The 17623-nt window shown below is 32.9% G+C and overlaps 3 protein-coding genes across 7 annotated transcripts; 1 reads left to right on the forward strand and 2 right to left on the reverse strand.

The window, feature by feature from the left end:
* Positions 1-43: 43 nt before the first annotated feature.
* LOC128890041 (ras-related protein Rab-5C) lies at positions 44-8047 on the reverse strand. 5 transcript variants are annotated; one of them, XM_054148201.1, is made up of 6 exons: positions 7333-8047; positions 4246-4414; positions 3984-4135; positions 3696-3912; positions 3126-3272; positions 44-746 (listed from the first exon to the last, which is right to left on the reverse strand). In XM_054148201.1, exons 2-5 carry the CDS (start codon positions 4406-4408, stop codon positions 3160-3162), a joined length of 645 nt encoding a protein of 214 aa, XP_054004176.1. In that variant the 5' UTR covers positions 4409-4414; positions 7333-8047; the 3' UTR covers positions 44-746; positions 3126-3159. The 5 variants fall into 5 exon arrangements, with proteins under 5 accessions (XP_054004176.1, XP_054004172.1, XP_054004175.1 ...); XM_054148197.1 differs by having other exon boundaries at positions 3148-3272; positions 7333-8046; XM_054148200.1 differs by lacking the exon at positions 7333-8047 and adding an exon at positions 6535-7195 and having other exon boundaries at positions 3148-3272.
* Positions 8048-8410: 363 nt separating this feature from the next.
* LOC128890027 (sialin-like) lies at positions 8411-17579 on the reverse strand. Its single transcript, XM_054148174.1, has 8 exons — positions 17034-17579; positions 15887-16110; positions 15270-15506; positions 15110-15197; positions 14826-15046; positions 14220-14750; positions 14039-14150; positions 8411-8601 (listed from the first exon to the last, which is right to left on the reverse strand). Exons 1-8 carry the CDS (start codon positions 17101-17103, stop codon positions 8528-8530), a joined length of 1557 nt encoding a protein of 518 aa, XP_054004149.1. The 5' UTR covers positions 17104-17579; the 3' UTR covers positions 8411-8527.
* Positions 8608-12954, forward strand: LOC128890021 (uncharacterized). Its single transcript, XM_054148165.1, has 10 exons — positions 8608-9340; positions 9613-9834; positions 9890-10386; positions 10461-10635; positions 10707-11042; positions 11114-11319; positions 11400-11643; positions 11950-12180; positions 12263-12514; positions 12581-12954. Exons 1-10 carry the CDS (start codon positions 9239-9241, stop codon positions 12806-12808), a joined length of 2493 nt encoding a protein of 830 aa, XP_054004140.1. The 5' UTR covers positions 8608-9238; the 3' UTR covers positions 12809-12954.
* Positions 17580-17623: the final 44 nt, after the last annotated feature.

A 17623-nucleotide genomic window follows, 5' to 3' on the forward strand; every position in this document is an offset into this window, starting at 1 on the left:
TTATTTATAAAATGATAAATAACTGTGTATGAATGCGACGAAATCGTTAGTAATATTCACAAGTTTATTATTTTTTTTCTTCTTGTGTAATTATCTATAATTTATCGTGAATTATCGAATAAAATTAATATACAATATATTTCGGAGCAAGAATTTGTTATACATGTTTACAAACTAAGAAAGTAAATACATAGGTAATTATAGCAGCAGGAATGGCCTACTATCTTACAAGACGTTTCGCGTGCCAAAAGTTCATCGTACATTGTATATTTTAAATGTATATTATAGTTACTAATATTAACGTTATTATTATTTATCGTGTTATTATTATTTACCATTAATATTATCATTATTACTTATTACCATTAACATTACTTATTATATAAATCATATTTATTGTATATGATTTATAGTATAATCGTATTTATATATTTATATATATATATTTATAACGAACATCGCCCATTACTACTAGAATTACAAATGGGAGCTTCACCATAATGTCTCACTCTCTCCCTTTCTTTCTCTCATTTCGATAGATCTGATACTCAAAATAGATAATATATCGTCGAATGCAACGTGATACACGCATTTTTTTTTTAGTTAATCACTCAGGCAAAATGTTCGTCCTGCACAGTTTACCTCCCATTCCAATATAGTGGCATTTTCCCATTGTTTCATATTCCATTCAAATTCATTGTGGACACACTCATTGTGTACTTATATTTGTTGATTATGGTACATATCTGTAAACAAAAAGTAGAGTGTGTCTCCTACAATGCTTCGTTAATAAAATGTATCGAAAAAAACAATAATGATATATTTTCTTTTAATTAACGTATATAGTACCCGTTGCAGAACAAGGCACATTATATTCTACAAATTTACATGATGACATCAACTGTAACCAATATCTCAAACTTTTAACTATGTGTTCTTATCGAGAAATAAAAATGAAAAACGTATAATACGCGTCTTTTATTCGATATGTACAATTATACAGTATTAAAGTCATAATTTTAAATCAAAGAATTATATTTTCAGTACAAAATTAACTTAACGCAATACAGTAATTTCGTTTAAATTACTTCGTGACTTTTCGAAAATAATCTTTTATTACTTCGATAAAAAACTTTATTTAAAGTTATCTCGTGTACAAATACCCGCCTATTTGAAACCTATTAAAGAAATTGTATTGAATGTGATAATTACTTATTTGATTTTAGTTCCCAATTTGACATGTATCGACTGTTACAACTTTAATAATTTCATAGTGTTAAATTAGTGAAAAATTGATGTTATAATGACATATATACACGATATATATATATATACGTATATATAAAATACTGCTTAACGAAATGTTTTAATCACAATACTCGTGATCACACTTAGACAATAGAGACTGTTGACTTACCTAAAGGTGCGTTTGAAACAAAACTAATATGCATTTGTAAAAAGAGACAACACTTTTATATTTCAGTATAATAATAGGAACTTGTATCGTTTAATTATCCTTTGTCATTCGAAAACCTGTGGTAACTAATTGTACATTACATTCAAATATGTCTTGTAAACAATAGTTTGTTTAAACCTCAGCGCTTACGTTTAAATACAAAATAAACAAGTGTAACGAAAAGCATGTTTGTACATTTCGATTTTAATTAACCTCTAACTATAAACCAATAGAAATGCAAAACTACTCTGCAACATGGGAATATTTACGAAATGTACTATCTAAAAGTAATGCTTTTAAACAACGAGTAGCACTAATAGAATATTAATAACAACTGCAAAAGGTGAAATGTATAAAATAATGAAAAAATGTACGAAATATATTTATATTAAATTATACACTGTTCAGATAAAGGTGTTTGTCGAAGTATTTACAGCTGCATTCATTGAATTAATAGACTCAACTGTTGAGTAAGAAATTAACGTTTCCTTTAATGTCACTTTAAGATTTACAGTAACAAGGTTGTGAATATATTACAAGGATTGTTTACTCTCTTGCATTGAATATAGAACTGTATAATTCATATTTTAAAAATAAGTGTTATGTAGATATTAATTGAATGAAAATTAAAAAAAAATAAAAGTAGTAAGAAGAGTTATAATATTTGTAAGCACAATACAAGCATCACTACCTCGCGGCAGAATCCTGCAAATTTCAACATATAACATATAAAACAGAGAAGGTATTTGCTACAAATACAACTGTAGATGTATGACAAACATTTTGCAACAATCACACAAGTGATCAAAGAAAAGTATAGAATAAAGAGTCATATTAAAGGTTTACAAAGAAAATATAAAATCCTTAGACTGTGCATTATTATTTACTGCGATAGTTAGTCCAAGCTATGTGAAATACAATAATTATCCAAGGAAAGTCTTATATAAATAATTATTATTTTCTTTGAAAAAAGAACTCTATTAAATGCCAAAACATTGGGAATTGATAAATTCATTATAAGACTGTGCAAAAACAAATCTGTAAACAAATTTGCAAATAGACAAACGTGTTTATATTTCGTTTATATAAGAAATTTCATTAATTAGTGAAAAAAATCCTTTTTTTTTCTGGTAACGTCGAACATAAATTCGCAGTATATATTTATAAAAAAAATTTGTTTATGCATAATTCTTTTTTCCCTCTGAAGTATCAATTATTTTATACATCAAATATAGATTTTAAAAAAGAACACTGATCCAACTTTTGATATTCGCGTGTCCTTTGTTCACTTATTTAATAAATATAATGATCGAAATAAATCAGGAGTACATGCAATAAAAATATTAAACGTAACAAGAAATATACTACAGCAATATCTACTCAGATATTTCATAATACTAATACAAAATTTTGCATGAAATAGCCATGAATTGCAAATTTGTAACCTACTTAATATCAAATCTGTTGTCATTGCAAGACCATCGGTCCCTTCTCCTTATACATTGTTGCATTATAAAAATACGTAGACATAATGTATTATTATACTGAACGTTAGACTCATAACATATCTGCGTATATCAATTATTTTGTGACTCCTTAAATGTTATTATGTTTCCCACCATTGTTGATCACAAACGTGACAAATTTTAACTAATATAAAAATATATACCAACGTAATATTTGACACGTACAGATTTGGATAATCACTTGCAACAATTGCCAGTTGCTGCCTTTTGTCCTTCTGTCTCGACTAATCGACGACCTTGCCCACTTGTACTTGCGCTTCCCGATTGCTCGTTCTTTGGAAGTTTCTTAGCTGTAACGGATCGAAAAACACATTTTATGTTATCAATTTTTATATATATTTATTAACATCCATTAAGAGATTCTCTTAAAAAGATTGTATAAATCGTGAAAATTTCAAAAACAATTATATCTGTGGTTTTATCTGGGCAATGTCAAAGGAACATCTGGTTATGAAATAGCATCTGTTATCATGTTACATATACTATAGAAAATATGATATGAACACATATTATCTCAATAAATATTAAAAAATTATTAGATCTTTTACAAAGTAGAGGTATGTTTGCTAACAGCACTACAGAAGACACATTTTCAATTATTATTATTTAATTGAATGAAACTCGTCTTACAAGAAAGATGGTTAACTAAACCTGGGGGCAAGTCTTCCATAAATCGTCATATACGAAGCGCTAATGATAAAGAATTATCTTACCGATTGCCAGGAATATATCATTAACATTCATTGCTGTTTTTGCTGAAGTTTCCATAAAAAGAAGACCATTTTCATCCGCGTATGATTGAGCTTCATCAAATTCTACAACTCTTTTATTAGCAAGATCCGCTTTATTCCCAGCTAATGCTATAACTATACTTGGACTGGCTTGTCGTTGCAATTCCTTCACCCACGTTTGGGCACGTACAAATGTGTCCTGTAGTTTCAATTCAGAAATTCCCCAATTAAAAAAAAGATATATATTCGGTTTCCATAATGTTTACTTACCTGATTTGTTATATCATACACAACAATAGCAGCCTGTGCACCTCGATAATACATTGGTGCAAGACTGTGATAACGCTCCTGTCCTGCTGTGTCCCAAATCTCAAATTTGACAGTTGTGTCATCCAAACATACTGTTTGTGTTAAAAATGCAGCTACAAAGATTAACATAAGAATAAAACAATTTCAAATACAAAATTATTTGAATGTATATTAGATTAACCCTTTGGAGACCACAACCATATCTTAGAGCAAGATTTCTTACCTCCAATAGTACTTTCTTGATACTCATGGAACTGTCCTTTAACAAACCTCAAAACAAGGCTTGACTTTCCAACTGCAGATTCTCCAAGCAGCACCAGCTTAAACTGACAAATCTTCCCTTGAGTCGAACCATTTGGCCTCTGGGCTGTACCCCGATTAGCCATGATCACCTAAGTACAAGAAAGATTGTTAGTTTTTGCAGAAATGCTTAAATTCTTACTACAATTAAATAATATTATCTGATTTAAAAAAGTTACTTATGAAAACTAATATTAAAAAAATACATGAATATTTATGCAAAGAATATTAAATAGTTCACACTTTGCATTTTTCGTTTAAATCTCCAAATCGGAAGATAAACGTCTATTTATACTGAAACTCCATGCATAATAGATAAGGCTCTGATTTACGTACATAGCAATCAACATTTAACTAAATGTTTTAACTCAAATATAATGGATTGATAAGCATGCATAAAGAATTATGAATTGTTTTCGTGAACTGTAAGTATTTCGATATATACGTTTTATTCGTATGGAAATTAACGAATGACACTAACCTATGCAAACAAAAATTGCTACCTTCGTTTTATAACCTACAGAAAATATAATAAAGTAAATAGTATCAAATATATAGAAGAGTATATTTTAAAGCATATGTTACGATACGGTAACAATTCTTACAATGATTTATTAACAGTAACAGCATATTTTGTAACGGGAAAACTTAACATATATATTTCTAGGTATATTAAAAAAAAAAAAAAAAAAATGACAAATAAAATGAAGTAGCCATGCTTAAATCATATTTGATTGCCAGTTTACAAGGGGTACGAATGATTATTTATCTTAACGAAATAAAAATAAGCATTGGATTTGATAAATGGTGAGTGCAAAAATTACATTGTCTGCTTGACGTATTAAATTCTGTAACTCACATATGAAAAGTACTGTATGTAAAACCAACTGAAAAAAAAGTAACGAATACTATTTAACCCATTAGAACAGGGTTCCTGTTAATTACATTATTCAATTAGTTCGCATAGCGAGTCATAGAGAATCCAACAGTTTAACGTTGCTTTGCGATAATACTACAGGCTGATAAAACTCAGACCGTCTAAGTGATAATGTAAGCCCGTTTTAACAAGAAATGAACGAATATAGTGAGAATCGGTAATACAGTGACTAATCGCAGCAACTTCAAGGCGATCACGGAATCGCGTAACTTGGGGCAACCAGGTCGAAAACAGGTTCAAACTGCGCCCATTTGGATACGATTAACAAGTTAATATATGTTTAAATCGCATTAAACTTTCTCATATCTTTTTTTCAGTCAATGGAAACGAATTCAAGTAATGCACGGGGCCACGTGATGCGCGTGTCGTAAATTCGTCGTAATTCAAAGCTCGCGGAGCTAACTTTGAACACTGATTTAAAATGATTAAAAAATAAAAAAGATAAAAGTAACATTATTGAAAACGAAAATAATACAAAAGTTCATTCCATCAGAATCTGCAGAGTTCTTAGAAATGCTGGATGTAGATCTAGAATAGCATAGAAGGGATCATTTGTAAACCGGAGAAAGCATTCTTCTTTTGCATTCTCTTTCCACATATAACATAACCAAACGAGTCGAGCAAACCTTGTTTTGGGAGGTAAGATAGAGAGGTATGCAGTTTTGACTACTCGAGTCTTTCATGTGCTGCTCCCAATCGCGTAGCAATTCAATAGATCCTTCATTCTATCCAACAGATCTTCTCGCTAGTTCTATAGTATAGACTCAAAAGCTTATATTCTTTTTGATATATGATAAACTTGATAATATATGCAAGAATTATAATAATTATTCCAAGAATTGTTCTATGCCAATATTTATGCTCATTGGCTTTTAAAAAGAATGCCTCTAAAGGATACACCTGATTCAAATGATTTTATCCATGTTATCACAGTACACCTATGTTGACACAAACACAATCGTTTAAACCATGTGTATCCTTCAAAAATATTCTTCCAAGAGGTCAATAATCACACATCTTGAATTTTATAACCGGTTTTTTTGCATTTTTGGACACGAGGCATCTCGAAACCTCGAGAAATGCATAAATCAGGAGGATTTTAAGCGATAACAATCCTGGCCCTTTGGTAATATTCAATAATAGCCGGTAAAGTAAAAACGCTCGTAAGGATGAGACCGAATGAAAAGCAACGACGTACACACACAATCGCCAACCTTACGCACACTTACGACAAAGCAAAGCTGCATCGAAGTTTCATATTGCGAAAAAACTCACCCGAAAGTTATCTATGTAACCAATACCTCATAACCTTCGGCGAAATGGCATTATCGAAAAATCACGAGAAACCGTTAAAGCGGTGCATAAAGACTGCGAAAGGAAGAAACCGATAAGGACGGATAGAGTACTCTGTACGCGCGCGCGAATTCTGTCATTCTCTTTCTTCGTCGCATACGTATATGGTACTCTTCCTCTCTTCTACTCGCTCGGTAACTCTGTCCTCTTTTCTTTCATTCCGTTACTCTGTTAAAATATACTCTCTCTTTCTCATTCAGTTTATTCGTTCACAAGCTTTCCTTCTTTCACTCGTTCCTCGTTCTATCTTTTTCTCGCTTTCTCACCCGCCCGTTCACATTCTTTCTCTCTCCTTCTGGTAAACGTAGCAAGAGAGAGAGAGGAAGAGAGACGAATAAAGGGAGTAAGCGATGCGCCACAATAGTTACGGGCTCCGACTACTTGTCACCGCCCGTGAAACGTCAGCAATATCTGAAATATCGAATCCTTTGGGAAGCCAAAAAAAACTTATCAACTGAAAGAGCGACAGGAGAAAAGGCACAGACTAAAAAAAAAAAGAAAATGGTGTACTTAGAATACACATGATCTTATCGACGTCCATGCGATTGGATACACGTCAAATAGAATAATGCAGATACGTTATCAAGCACACATTCTGCGTCTTTGTCGCATATGACACCGTTCGTAAACATGTAACTCTTTTCGCGCACAACGAGTGATAGCAGAAAAAAGAATAGAACATAAAAAATGCGTTTCGGTGGTAGTAAGGGTAAGGACCACCTGGCAAAATGAAAAACTCGAATCTTCGGTGCTTAAACTGCTGCGTGAGGAAACTCGCTGTCGGATAGAAATGCGGCACTAAGTTCTTTAGATGGTCGATGGGTGCACAACACCGCGCGACGATGATTAATGTCAATTCACTGCCGCGCGTCAGACACGATCACTTGTCTCCAGTAAATCGGCCCACTAACCGAGCATAGATCGTGCAATCTATATAGAATGTGTACATTTATGACAGCTCCGGCTGGTACACACAGCTAGACACACGATTTCGAGAATCTCGTTGGTTTATTCACACTCCCCTTTTTTTTTCGTTCGAGAATTATATACTTTTGCCACTTCTCGCAAACCAACAGTTGTTACGAACGACACTTCCCCGATTAACCGGACGGTATTTCGGTGTTTCTCTAACCTAATGTGGCCAAATCCTCGAAACGAATAATTCTATCGCACTAAAACGGATCGAGTTTGAGACTCGTATCACGTACACTGTACACACGGTGCTGCGACACTTTCATTTACAATGTCGAACCTCTTAATCACGCGCACGATAACGTTTACCCGTTCATCGACAGATCACTCGATTACCAGCTATATTGTTCGTGAAATCGCAAAGAAACGACGAACCGATTTCTATCTCGGAAGATCCTTCGAGAGTACCTTTCTTCAATGTCGTTTTCTTTTTCCTCGAGACGGAAATGGCGCATTTCGATGAGAACGATCAGAGAACGGTGTCGCTATCGACCAATGGCATTGTTTTCGAACGATACTAATTTTTGAATCGATCAGTAATACGTTTTACATCGTTTTTTTATCTCGTGACTCGGATAGAAATAATATCGTTTAAAGTTTATATTGTTTTATATTTTGTTAAAAACATGTATTCTATATTGAAGAGGTGGAATCGTGTAAACAAAATCATGTGATTTTGGAGAATTCTCATTGGTCCGCGATGATCCTAGTTAGAAAGTTTAACGCATGGTAGATCGAAACATAGTTTTACATGTCACTCTAGCGAATCATTTTCTTTTCACCGGGTCATCCTTAGAAAATGAAAAATATCCAAACCAACAGGGTGTCGAATAAATAATTAAAAAAATAGTTCTCTTTATTTATATAAATAATTATTACAATTCATTTGGTCTCGTTTACTCAATTCCACGTTTTCGATTAACATAGTATGGTAATCGGAATCCTATTGGTCCGCTCCGTTCACTCGCCACTCCGACCAGGGATGCATTGTGAGACCCATGCTCGAAAGTATTCCCCCTAAAGTTAAACGATTACTTTTTTTAGTACATTATTTAATCTTTTTATTCTATGTTGCAAATAGAATTGTAAAATAGCTGGTTACTATTTACACACATGCATCTTTAGACAAGGCGAACGATACTAGTTAGTAATGTAACTAACCGTCCATTTATCAATAATATTGTACATAAACAATCTCTTATGAACGTCAATTTATCTTTTATGAATTTAACATTATATCTAGAACAGAAGTTTAATAAACATGAGATTTGTTCGTACCATATAATTAACGGCACTTTCTATCGCGTTTTTAATTGGTCAAATTTGAAAGTAAGTTTTACGAATGGCCGCCAAATACCGGTATTCCTTGAAACGATACTTTTTATTCTCAATCTCGCGAATGCATTTCTACACGTCAAAATAACGCACGTGGACCACCACCAGAATGCACCGATAAGAACAGTTTATGTTGTATATGCGTTGCATATACATATTTTTTACTTTTTCGAATATTTTTTGTTGAAAAAGGCAACACATTTCGATCACGACGATCGTAGTTGACGAAAGAGATCTGCTCTATTAGTTTTAATGACATCTCCGTTTGTCAAAGGAAATTTCAGAATTGTTTGCGAGACATTGACTAAATATATATACAATGGAGAAATACCAGCTTATGAGGACATTTATATCAGCGGTATTAGAATATTCTAAACATCCAAGTGAAACGACCGGTTCGATATTACAACGAAATCTGGGAGTAAGTTTCGATCAATTATATTGTTACGATCCTCGTCGTTTGTCATCGATTTAGTTAGTTATTATATTAATACGACAGAAGTATATTATTTACATTTGTTAGAAATCATAAAAGTGCAGCCATTTCTATTTACATAGTAAATCTTAATAATTAAATTTATTCTCGATTCGATGTATATAGAAACCTATTAATATAAAAAATGTTTTGTCAGACATCATTATGTTAAATAAGTTAAGGATTATCTTATTATAATAAAAAGTTCTATTTAAAAGGTAATAAGCGTGTCCTTGGATCTGAGCATATTTGACCCTGGAACAAGTGTGGCAGCAGAATTCTATGTTAGTCTACACGAGCTTATGAATTCTTTGGCATCTAGAACCACCTTGATTTGGAGTGCTGTAGATGTTTTACAAAATGCTTGTCGTAATGCTGCTGCAAGACAAGCTCTTATTCATACTTACAAATTTGCACCCATATTGGCCAGGTTGTTGGAGGTAAATTTACATTCTTATACAAATATACATGTATTTTCATATGAGAATGTTTCAGGCTAATTTAACGAGCGAGAAAAGAGTAAGGGTATTAAAATTACTTCAAGAACTGACATATGGCATTAGAATTTCTTGGCAAGAAGCTCATTTACCTTACTTAATATCTATATTAACACAGTGGGTAACACAGTCTAAAGAAGAAGATATTATTGCACTTTCGCTAGGTGTATTAGTAAATCTTTGTTACAAAAATCTTCCGGCAGTTTATACCTTGATGAGGACAATCAATACAAAAACATTTGTACGGACGTTGTTAAAACTGCAACGTTGCAATGTTAATACCAGTGTGCAATGCTGTAAACTTATGATTATATTAGAGCACTCGAATACAAATATTTCGGATAAAAACATTCTGGATTTTGCTGCTGTTACATTCACCAATCTCGTTACCGCAATGAAACAAAAGGATGTTCTGCTACTGAGACACGTCATAGACTTTTTTAACGATGTTGCGCAAAACGAACACTCCCATAGCGTGTTACTTACGTACACAAAGTGAGTTATTCGATAATTTCATCGTAATTATATTGTGTTATATGGAATGCTATTTAATTTTTTGTTCTCATTAGCTATGGCAGAGATGTAGAAAATATATTAGTTACATTGGAAGACAACGCGGACCCAGAATGTGTTGCTATTATAATGGAATTTTTGTCGTCTCTGGTGAAATTAAAATTGTCTACTTTGATACCCTTGTATCCTTTATGCGTAAAAACGGCTATGACATGGGTTCCCGTAGAACAGGTACATCTTCATTTTAAGATTGCATTTTTTTTTTAAATTAAAAACTATGAAAATGAACTCTTTCTAATTAGGTGTGTTCTAAAGCATTGAGCTTGATAAGGGTTACCGTAATTGACGCGCGACGCACGAAAACCTCTACCGAAGTTTTGGCAGAATTGGATGCTTCCGTTTTGATGCTTATTATAAATTCAGAAAATGATGAGATTCAAGAGATACAAGAATTAAGTTTAGAAACAGAAACGAGATTAGCGGAATTAATGCAATTATTCCAGGAAATGGTTAAAACTACGACGCTTAGAGCAAAAGTCATGCAGTCCTTAAATGAGAATACGATACGTAAATTATTGAGTCCAATGTTGAATTCCGAAACTTGTTCTACTAATGATTTTCCAGGAAATTTTATTCAAGTATTCCTCTTTCTTATTATATGGCGATAGTATCTTTCGCGACATATGTAATTGTACTTGGACTTTTCCAGAACCCTACCACAAATCTATGCATTCACATATTAGCTTTGATAGCTGATTTGGCAGCCAATCATTCGAATTGGTTAACATTGTATTCCGAGTTACTAGGGAAAAAACAGATTCAAATGACAATGGCACATGCGCTATTTACTGGCGATGCAGACATTAAACAGAAAGTTCTGCAATTAACACCAACTGTCGGATTTCCTCAAGAATGGTAGGTTTGTATGTAGAAACATGTCAGATATCAAATTCGCTGTTGCACGCAAATTATGTCCTATGTTTTTGTGTAACAAGTGTTCTCGCGGTGGCGCAATGTATGAAGCAATTGGAGCCTCTGATATTAGTACAAAGTACTCCTGGTATGGTAAATGTTGGAAGCAAAATGTCCTTAACATCGAATAGCGATATGGCTCCACTTTTTTCTTTCGCGCAAGAAGAGCGACTCGATACGTTTCTAGCAAAACTAGAAACAGCCTATGAGTCTAATCAACTGGGAGACATTACAACGTCAGCGGTAATGGAATTGTACGAGTACAAGGTACGATACTACCTGTATAAATGCTTGCTTTTCACAAAAAAATAGCAAACTACGAATTTACGTAATTTTGAGAAAATTAGTCATCCAATGACGTAAAGAAAACTATTATGAAATTTAAAGCTTTAGTTTCTAAATCGCATTCAAGGCCACCTTCAGGAGCTCTGAGTTACGACGAATTTATCATACCATCTGCTGATTTATCATAAAACCGCCGAGGTGTTAGGTTTTAAAATGTTTTTCTTTGCATAGCTGTGTACACATTACACAATTTCGTAATTGATATATATTCTGTTCCCAATATGAAAGCTAGCAGCGATGAGACACGCGGAACGGGCAATGCAATCCAGTTTGGAGGCAGCAAATAATCATGGGACTAGTTTACAACATAGACTTGCGCAAGTAGTAGCCGAATCGAGTCGTTTACATCAAATGCTATTTGATACACAGCAATGTTTGGAAGGAGTAAAGTCTACGTTAGCGGTAAAAGTTGCCAAAGTAGAGGAGCAAAGTAGAGAAGCAGTTGCTTTTAAGAATAAGGTTGATGTTTTTTTTTTCAACGAATTAGTAACAGTAGACACGGAAATTTGCAAGGAACCTCAAATTAAAATTGCGTTTATAGGAAATCGAAGCATTGAAAAAAATAGTAACAGAAAAGTCTGCCAACATCGATCATTTAAATGTATTACTAACACAGTGTAAACACAAACTGGAAAGCAGTACTAATAAGGTCGAAGCGTTAACTAAAAAAATAAAAGAGTTAGAAACTGAATGCGTAAATGCGGATGCCAGAACTACGGAAATGGTTAATAAGAATCACGAGTTAAACAAACTTCTTCACAAAATGCAAGATCAAATTAATAAAAGAGATCAGGTAGGTTTGTACAAACTTAACGCGTCAATATGACAGAATCGCTAACTTATATCTGGTATCAAACAGGTAATAGAATTGAAAGACACGGAAATTCAATCGAATCAAAAAGATATTTCCGCGCTTCAACAAGAAACTCAACAATTATCGCAATTAGTGCATAAATATGAGCAGAATATCGCAGAGAAAGAGGCCAGTATCGAGAAAATGAGACTAGAATTGATGGATTTAAGCCGCATGCGAGACATGATTTTCGCGCTTACTGCTAAGAAGAAGGATGATTTAAGCACGAGTTAACGTTGCATTTTTAAATTATCAAACCAATTTGATAGCAATATTGCAAAAAAAATGCCTCCTTCAGACCACATTTCTTACACTTTTTTATACAACTCACTGAAAAATAAATTATATTATTCTTGTACGTACATACATTAACCCTAGTATACCGTTCGATTAAAATTCATTTATTACATCCTTTACAAATCCAATCTTCCTAATATTTTTACTATCTAAAAATTTATAATTTTACCTATGGTATTTTCGATAAAATTATATCTGATAATTTCCGATTAAAAAAAAAAAAATGTTAAAAATCGTAATTGATTATGATTTTTATTTATATTTTTTTTTTACAAGGATACCCTACATGTAGGCTATTACCTACATGAAACCGTTTTTATATGTAATTTACAGTCAAAGTATAGTACTTCGAATTATAGTAGTAATACAATTTGTTTACTTTACATGCACTGAAATATTCATTATCCTTAGTAAATTGACTTTACTAATGAATACTGATCATTTAAGAAAACATTACAGTTGCATGTAAATAAGTAGTTAATATGTGTCTGTGTAATTTTTTACATGTAAATTTTTTCCGATTTAAAATATGTTGTATCACGACAACAAGTGTACATAAAAGATATATCACACTTTATTGCATTATTACCGAAAAAAAATAAAAAAAATATGTATATTTCGCCTAAGAATCGTATCTCCTTGTATATGTCACATGTTACACTTATATTACATATGAAATTTTTACATAAATATGAAAAATACTTGCTATAATTTGCACTACTATGTCATAAGATTAAAATAAATTAAATTATTTCTAGCATTAATTTTGTTTCGAACTAATTAAAGAATCGATTTTAATGCCAAAAATTAGACACCATTAGCAAAGGTTATATTGTCATGAGATAATATCATTGGAATGTCATATAAGGTACATTCAATACTTTGATAATATAATAGCAAATACTGATGCATGGAAATTTAACATTTGATTGCTAATTTGATTGCTAAATTGATATATTAAATTTTTGTAAGCTGTTACTTATTCATTTACGTAAAAATTGATACTATATTAAACTTAAAATTAAAAGAAAAATTTGTGCTGAACTGACGAATATTATAGCATAATAATCAATAATTAAAACGAACTGAGCGCAATGTTGTCTAACGATAAATTATTTTCCATATTAAATATTTCGTGTTTAATAAAGTTTTGTCATCAACTTCTACCTTTACTCCATGGTTGTTCTGTAGCAGATGCGAAGATCAGGTAAAAACAATTGGTTGCCATGTTTATTACCGCTGCCAACCAAAATACTGTATGCCAACGAGCCAGCGTTTCCTGTAAACATTCACTTACGATAAGTTTATTCCCAATGATAACGGAAAGTATACGTTTCATAATACTAACATGTCCTTGAACCATTCTTCCGATAATATATGGTGCCAAGAATCCGCAAACATTTGCGGCAGTATTCGTAAGGCCGTAAAGTGTTCCTGCGTATTGTGGTGCCAAAGCAATGTGATTCATTTGATTTCCGGCATAAACTGCACCTTGCAGGGACCCTAAGACGGTAAGCATCATCATTACGGTCAAACGATTGCATCCAGCCCAGATAGCGCCAACAAAACTGAGACTAGGGCCTAACGAAGCCACCGTGTTCCATAACTTGAACGATGCTAAAGGAGATAAAAGCTGACGGGCAAGAAGAAAATCCGCGAAACTCGAAATGCAGAGTCCAACTATCCAAGAACTTAAATAAGGCAATGCTGAAAGAAATGCGTCCTGTTGTACGTCGTAATGCAAAATTTTGTCCATGTACGTAGGTAATTCTGTCAAAAGGGTGTAAAACGCCCATGCCTGTCCACATTGCGTTATCGCTATCGCCCACATCGGTAGCGATGTAAATACTGATAACCAAGGAACTCCCGGCTGACTGCCCTGTTTTTCATACAAGCAAAGTAAATTGAAATAGATAAAACAGTCTATATACGATTAATGTAGCAAGAAACAAACCTCATTCGTCTTTTCTGCAGTAGCCTCGATATATGCCCTTTCGAGAGGGTCGATGGTTGTATGTTGCGCGGGTGAGTCAAATATAAAAATTAGCCAAAATGCATACCATACAATGCCAAGCCCTCCAAATAAATAAAATGCGAGAGGCCATCCACCCCAAAGTTCTAACGAGCATAACCATCCACTTACTGGTAAGGATATAACAGTACCAAAATTGACACCTACACAAAAAGTAAATATGGTAAATTAAATATATTGTACATTGAATATGAGAGAGTAATTACCTGCATATACTACACCAGCAAATTTGTTTCTCTCCAATGGAGGTACCCAGTGTGCTAGCATGCTATGCATTGCAGGGAATGTAACGCCCTACAAAGTTAATTAATTTTGTTTCAATGGTTATTACTCCTTTCTTTACAAGGTGGGGAAGGTTTTATTTACCTCTGTGAATCCTTCTGCTACTCTCACAATTAAAAATGGTACTAAACCTACGTATGCCGCGAAAGGACTGATTACAGTCAATACAGCAGTTAGAAATACTCCTAATCCATAAATTAATTTTCCACCATAAATTTCTGCCAGCCTACCACCTGGGACATTTGTAATTACATAGCCCAGGAAGAAGGCACCTAATATAAAACCTTGTGTTTTTTCGTCCCAATTAAATTCTCCAGCACTCTTTAAAAATTAAAATTTATTTTTGACAAATAAATCTAATACATAATAATTAATTAATAAATACTACGAATTATGCAGAATATGAAGAGAGATGACAAAATATTTTATCCCAGTAGAAGTGTGTAGAATGCAAATATACTAAGAGATAAATACAGAAGATATAGGCATGTGATGCATGATACATTCATATCCTTAGGTCATATAAAAAGTGATAAATTTGCATGAGTAATACTTTGATAAGAAAGATGCAGCTAATGTTGACATTTGATCTGCATCAATATATTATATATATACAATTAATTATGTAATTTTGTATATTGTAATTAAACTTAATTCATATAATAAAACATATATTAAGCATTAAATATTAAATGACTCACTGGTATGAATGTCCCATTAATGGGATTTTCATCACGACAAACATCAGTGGTATCATTATCATCGCTATGTGGAATTGCTGTTTGATTAACCATTGAAACAATAGCCACAGATAAATTTACTCTCATAGCATACACAAGAGCAAAACCTAGAAATCCTAAAAAACCCAATGTATGCCTTGCTTTTATCCATGATGTTGTATCTGGTGGTATATTTGACAAAGTGACTGGAAAAAATTTACATGATATGTAAACACATTATTTTATATAGTAAGACTGCTAAATAATGCATTATACTCTGACAATTCTTAATCAGAAACTGGAATAGTAGAATGAATTCTAATGTTTGTATATGATAATTGATAACTCAGTGTTTTGTTTAATGAAAGATTAATAGGTCAATATTATATCAGCTTTTTGTTCATATTTATGTTTCATAAATCCATAGTTTACTGCTACTGCTTGGTATATAAATGCAAAATAATGTTTGAAGCCAAGGAGTTAAGATAAACGAGAAACCTTGTTACTAATATACTTTAAAATTCTCCATTTAGTAAGAAAAACAGAGTGTTGTATTCAATCTTATTATCTCTAATAACTTATGCATAAGCATTAATTATGTTCTCTTTCACCTTATTACAAACAGAACATGTGAACTCCTCAGCTCCCAACAGTGTGTCAAGTTATTTTCTGTTAACCTGATGTATCCTCTGACAATACATTGTATAATCTCTGGTTCTTTTTCATTTTCAATATCCGTTATCGTAATTTCACTCGATTATATTTATGGATTCCCGATCATTGTTTGTCGCAGATCTTCCTACTTGTTTATTATGGCATACAAATGATTAAAAGTCTCAGGTGTAATTGTGACGCTCTTAAAAATGTTCTTAAAAAAAATAACCATAAAAAATTGACAGCTTCGAAAGATCTTTCGATACAGTAAAAACAAAACCAAACATACTGGATCTTTGACAGATGACAGAATCGTGCCAGTCGCTCGACACGTCTTTTGTTTCTAAACGATGCCTTTCTATATACGTTTACGCAAGCAGCGGTGTGAACGTAAACGGGGAAAAGGGACAAAGTTATGTTGCGCCATGAAAATGATCAAGTTCTTAAATAGAAGGATAGATCATCAAAAACAAACCTTTTTCCAAGGAATCGTTGATGCAGAGCGGCTGGTCATCTCTTGAGACACTAGGATCTAGCACTTCCATGTTGTTTGTGCGCTATTTTACACAATGCTGAGCATTCACAGTTACTTGTCCGTCGTTCTATGCATCGAAATTATCTTTTTATTTTGCGTAAATATAACGCATTCATTTGTCACACAGATGCGTCGACACGAATTCGATTTTATATTCGATTTTCCCTGATAGTCGTTTGAATTTTACTAACGATACGTGCATACAAAGTAAACCGTCGTCTGCTTGTCATCCCAGTGGCGCAAATTGCTGCGCGCTGACGTCACTTCACTAACCCAACCTAAACTTTCTTGTACGTACACACTTATTCATATTGTGCTCGGCGCAACTAACAAAGTATAATAGCCACTGCAATTGTACTCCACTTGGAAGATTCAGTAAATACCCATGTAAAAGATTTTTTTATATAAAAATGAGGATACGGAAATCGAACATATTGTTGAGAATCTTTCAAGGAAACAATTATTTGCAGAATGCATTAGTATCTGTAATTAAAGCAGAAGATAATGAAAGTTATAAAGAATTTGTGTGA

Source organism: Hylaeus anthracinus, unplaced genomic scaffold (genome assembly GCF_026225885.1).
Source record: "Hylaeus anthracinus isolate JK02 unplaced genomic scaffold, UHH_iyHylAnth1.0_haploid 12000, whole genome shotgun sequence".
NCBI lineage: Eukaryota > Metazoa > Arthropoda > Insecta > Hymenoptera > Colletidae > Hylaeus > Hylaeus anthracinus.

Coding starts and splice junctions, on each gene's coding strand:
- LOC128890041 (XM_054148201.1), bottom strand. CDS start 4,408: ATGGCTAATCGGGGTACAGCCCAGAGGCCAAATGGTTCGACTCAAGGG. Junction 4,136..4,245: donor TCAAGAAAGTACTATTGGAG/GTAAGAAATCTT, acceptor TAATCTTTGTAG/CTGCATTTTTAACACAAACA. Junction 3,913..3,983: donor TGTATGATATAACAAATCAG/GTAAGTAAACAT, acceptor TTGAAACTACAG/GACACATTTGTACGTGCCCA.
- LOC128890021 (XM_054148165.1), top strand. CDS start 9,239: ATGGAGAAATACCAGCTTATGAGGACATTTATATCAGCGGTATTAGAA. Junction 11,320..11,399: donor GTCGGATTTCCTCAAGAATG/GTAGGTTTGTAT, acceptor TTGTGTAACAAG/TGTTCTCGCGGTGGCGCAAT. Junction 11,644..11,949: donor TGGAATTGTACGAGTACAAG/GTACGATACTAC, acceptor CCAATATGAAAG/CTAGCAGCGATGAGACACGC.
- LOC128890027 (XM_054148174.1), bottom strand. CDS start 17,103: ATGGAAGTGCTAGATCCTAGTGTCTCAAGAGATGACCAGCCGCTCTGC. Junction 15,198..15,269: donor TAGCAGAAGGATTCACAGAG/GTAAATAAAACC, acceptor TTAACTTTGTAG/GGCGTTACATTCCCTGCAAT. Junction 14,751..14,825: donor CTGCAGAAAAGACGAATGAG/GTTTGTTTCTTG, acceptor TATGAAAAACAG/GGCAGTCAGCCGGGAGTTCC.